Genomic DNA, 3,665 nt, shown 5'->3' with positions numbered 1-3,665 from the left:
AGGAGCCTGGCCCCGGCCCCGCGTCTCCCCCCGGCCATGGGAGTGGAGATCTCCTAGGCGGGCGCTGACCGCACCGCGCCGCGCCGCGCCGACTTCTCTCCTCGCCCTCCACTCTGAAGCCGACATATATGAAATGGGAAATCGGGGGCTCCTCGGCGCCCTTTGTTACCTGATGTTCAATGCACCGCTGCTCTTCGTTGCCGATGGTAAGTAGCCGACTTTCCCTCCCTCCTCCGGCAGGCAGGCAGGAGCCCCCCGGGAAGGACTGGGAGCGCGGGCAGCGGGCAGGGGAAGGGCTGGGTCAGGAGCTCCAGCCCCGGCCCCGAGAGGAGGGAGCAGGCGACCTGGGCAGCGCCTGGTCCCTGGACGGATGGAAAGGAGATGCCGGGCTCGGGGGCGCAAAGCCCTCGCAGCCGGAGGAAACCGAGCCGGGGCTGCGGGATTTCACGCTGCTGCCCTGCAAGGAGCGGGGGCGTCGCTCGGACGCAGGACACCGCCGGGACCTGGGAGCCTCCAGGGAGTCCCGGTCCCGGGGCGGCCGGATGCTGCGAGGCGATGGATGGCTGGGCGCCGGCGCGCCAGGACCCGCGCGCGGAGCGGCGGCGGCGGCGGCTCGGACCGCACGGTCAGGGCTTGATCCCCCCTAACCAGCCCTTGTCATTGTGCCTCCTCCTCCCAGCGACATTCACCGAAGTTCCCAAAGATGTGACTGTTAGGGAGGGAGACGATATTGAGATGCCCTGCGCTTTTCGGGCCAGCGGATCCACCTCTTACTCCTTGGAAATCCAGTGGTGGTACCTTAAGGAGCCAGCCAGGGAGCTGGCGCACGAGCTGGCCATCAGCGCCCCTGGCAGCCGGAGCAAGGTAACGGGCGGGCACGGCCCTGCTCCGAGCCCCGCCGGGGAAGGGCGCCCCGGGGCTGGCGGGAGAGCCCGGCCCACCGCGGCCCCGGGGTGCCCGGGTCCCGGCGCGGCGGCGGCCGGTGCTGCGCGGGGCAAAAACCAGCTAGAGACCTGCGCTGGGAGGAGGGAGGGTGTCCGCGCCCGCCCGGGAGATCCTGCGGGGCAGCGGATGATGCGGGTGGGTGTGCGTGTGCCCAGCCCGGGAGACCCTGCAGGCCCGTGGATGTGGGGGTGTCTGTCTGTGCAGCCCAGGGGATCCTGCAGCTTGGCTGGGGGTGGCTGTGCGTCCAGCCCGGGAGACCCTGCAGGCCCGTCCTGCACGTGGATGATTGATTGGAGCCGGGAATGAAGCGATCCGCGTGGGCTAGAGCCGGAAAACCCCGCGTGTCCTCTCCCAGCCAAGCCCCCGGCTCCTCCCCAGCCCAGGCCATGAGCAAGGGGACGCGCGGCAGGGGCTGGGCAGGTCGCTACCCTCCCCCCACCCCCCCCCACCCCCGAGGCAGGGTCTGCGGCTGGGGGGCTCCGTCCGTGTGCGCCCCCGGAGCCAGGCAGGGCCCCGCCGCCGGCTGTGCCTGCGGGTAACCGTCTTCCCCTCTGCTTTGTCCCTCCAGGTAACAAATAAGGACGCAACTAAAATCAGCGTAAGTGCATCACCCCCCTCCCCCCTTGGGGGCACCCCCGTCTCCTGCTGCTGCTGTCACCTTTGAGGGGGGAGGGAGGCTCCGCGCGCGGTCCCAGCCATCTGCTGCGCTGCCCGGGAGGGGCGGCCGGGCCCCCCCCCCCCCGCACACACACACACGTGCGCCCCCCCCCCGCACACACGTGCACACACACACGTGCGCCCCCCCCCCCCGCACACACGTGCACACACACACGTGCGCCCCCCCCCCCCAGCACGGCGCGTGGCTGCGGACCCCGCCCCGGCCGCGCGCCGGGGGCCCATCCCGGCCGCGGGGGGGCGGGGCGGGGCGGAGGCCGCGGGCGGCCCCGAGGGCAGCAGCGGCCGGGTCGGGGGGCGCGGGGCCGCCGCTGAGCGCGCTGTGTTGCAGACGGTGCGGGTGCAGGGCAACGACATCTCGCACCGGCTGCGGCTGTCGCACGTGCGGCGGCAGGACGAGGGCGCGTACGAGTGCCGCGTGTCGGACTACAGCGACGACGAGACGCAGGAGCACAAGGCCCAGGCGCTGCTGCGCGTCCTGTCGCGCTTCGCGCCCCCCGACATGCAGGCGGCCGAGGCCGTGTCGCACATCCAGAGCAGCGGGCCGCGCCGCCACAGCCCCGCCGGCCGCGCCACCGCCGAGCCGGGCCCCGACAAGCGCCTGCCCCCGCCCCAGGGCCCGGGGGCCGCCGCCGCCTCCGCTCCGGCCGCCGCCCCCGGCACCGCCACCACCGCGGCGGCCTCGTCGGCCTCGCCGCCGCCCGGCAAGGCGGCCATCCTCCGGCAGCAGCACGGCTCAGGTAGGCGGCGGAGGCGCAGCGGCACCCAGCGAGCCGCGGCGGCAGCGCGGGGCCGGGTCTGGCGGGGCGGCGGGAGCCGGAAGCACGGGGGGTCAGCGCCCACACCTCGAGGGCGGGGCTGGGCGAGCAGGGATTGGGCGTTGCTTGAGAACTAGATCGGTTTCCTACCTGCCCCCCCCCCCATGGGTGTGCCACGGCTGGCACGCTCGCTTCCCTCTTGTGCTGTGATGGAGAGGTGGCCTAGGGTGCCACAGCTAATAAACACCTCCCCTGTATCGGATTGGTTGCCCGGTCCCTTGCAGAGGCTTGCAGCGGAGGTACCTTTCCAAAGATCGAGATGGACATGGCTTGCGTTTCAAATAACGGGATTAAAATCGGGCGGCAGTAGTGTCTGACCGAAAGGGCAGGCGGTTGTGAATGTTGCATCTGCAAAACCAACCACAGAAAAGTTCGGGGGGGTTATTATGGTAGTAATTCTAAATAATCTTAAGGGATTCTGTTTAAAATGGACAGGAGACTGCTTGATTTCCCATGGAAAGGAATTTCAGTAAGGTAGTATTGTGGGCCAAATTCTGCAAATAGGGAAGCAGGTGAAGAGGTTGACTTGCATCGTGGAGTGTGATGCAGATCGATGTTTAAAGGGTCTCACCTGCCCTGTTTTGGAGTCAGTTTTGTGGAAGACTTCACTGGGTGTAGGATTAGGACCAGTGTTTTATGTAAGTATGGAAGTAGATGATGTCATAGTTGCAAAGTAATTTTTCTACCCTTGGCCTTGTCCTTACATTTTTTAACAGTGGTAACCAAATGGAGCAGCAAAAGGACCTTTCTTTAGAACAACTCCATCGACAGCTGCTTATTAAATGAAGCCCCAGTGTACAAGCTGAGCTGTGGGGGCTAACCCCAGGCCCCACTGAGGGCAATTCGCAAGATTGAGATGGAGAAATCTTAAAACATCAGCTGTTATGTAACCCAGTCTACGTTTCAGCTGTTGAAATCATTACATTATTACACCTTAGATTGCAAATGTAAATGTTAATCAAACACTAAAGCCCTAAATGACATAAAAACCTTCTTTTACCTTTAATATTACTGTACTACTGTCCAATTCTGTTGCTAATGAAGTCAGTTATATCCCTTCATTTACACTACTGGCAGTAGGCTCTCCCCGTTTGGGTTCAAAGCCGTAACGTTTGACATTGTGCAGGCTGTCAGAAATATTCAGTACGGTGTGCTTGGTCTAGCACTAGTTCATGTCTTGTGCACGTTCTGTTAATTAATAATGTAAAGCAAGGGACGTAAGTACGG

The 3,665-nt window shown here is 64.8% G+C and overlaps 1 protein-coding gene across 1 annotated transcript in view; it reads left to right on the top strand.

Annotated features, from left to right (window-relative positions):
* Nucleotides 1-2: 2 nt before the first annotated feature.
* Nucleotides 3-3,665, top strand: part of VSTM2B (V-set and transmembrane domain containing 2B) — a 29,940-nt gene continuing 26,277 nt past the window's right edge. Inside the window, exons 1-4 of the mRNA XM_090062610.1 lie at nt 3-206; nt 680-864; nt 1,514-1,543; nt 1,952-2,360. Coding sequence (XP_089918736.1) covers nt 134-206; nt 680-864; nt 1,514-1,543; nt 1,952-2,360 — 697 coding nt within the window. The 5' untranslated portion in view covers nt 3-133. The remainder of the gene's footprint in view (nt 207-679; nt 865-1,513; nt 1,544-1,951; nt 2,361-3,665) is intronic.

The sequence above is a fragment of the Crocodylus siamensis genome, chromosome 9 (assembly GCF_052110815.1).
Source record: "Crocodylus siamensis isolate JL-2025a chromosome 9, ASM5211081v1, whole genome shotgun sequence".
NCBI classification, from domain to species: domain Eukaryota; kingdom Metazoa; phylum Chordata; order Crocodylia; family Crocodylidae; genus Crocodylus; species Crocodylus siamensis.
Note: the sequence above shows the minus strand (reverse complement) of the source record. Positions and strands in the feature narration are given on the sequence as shown.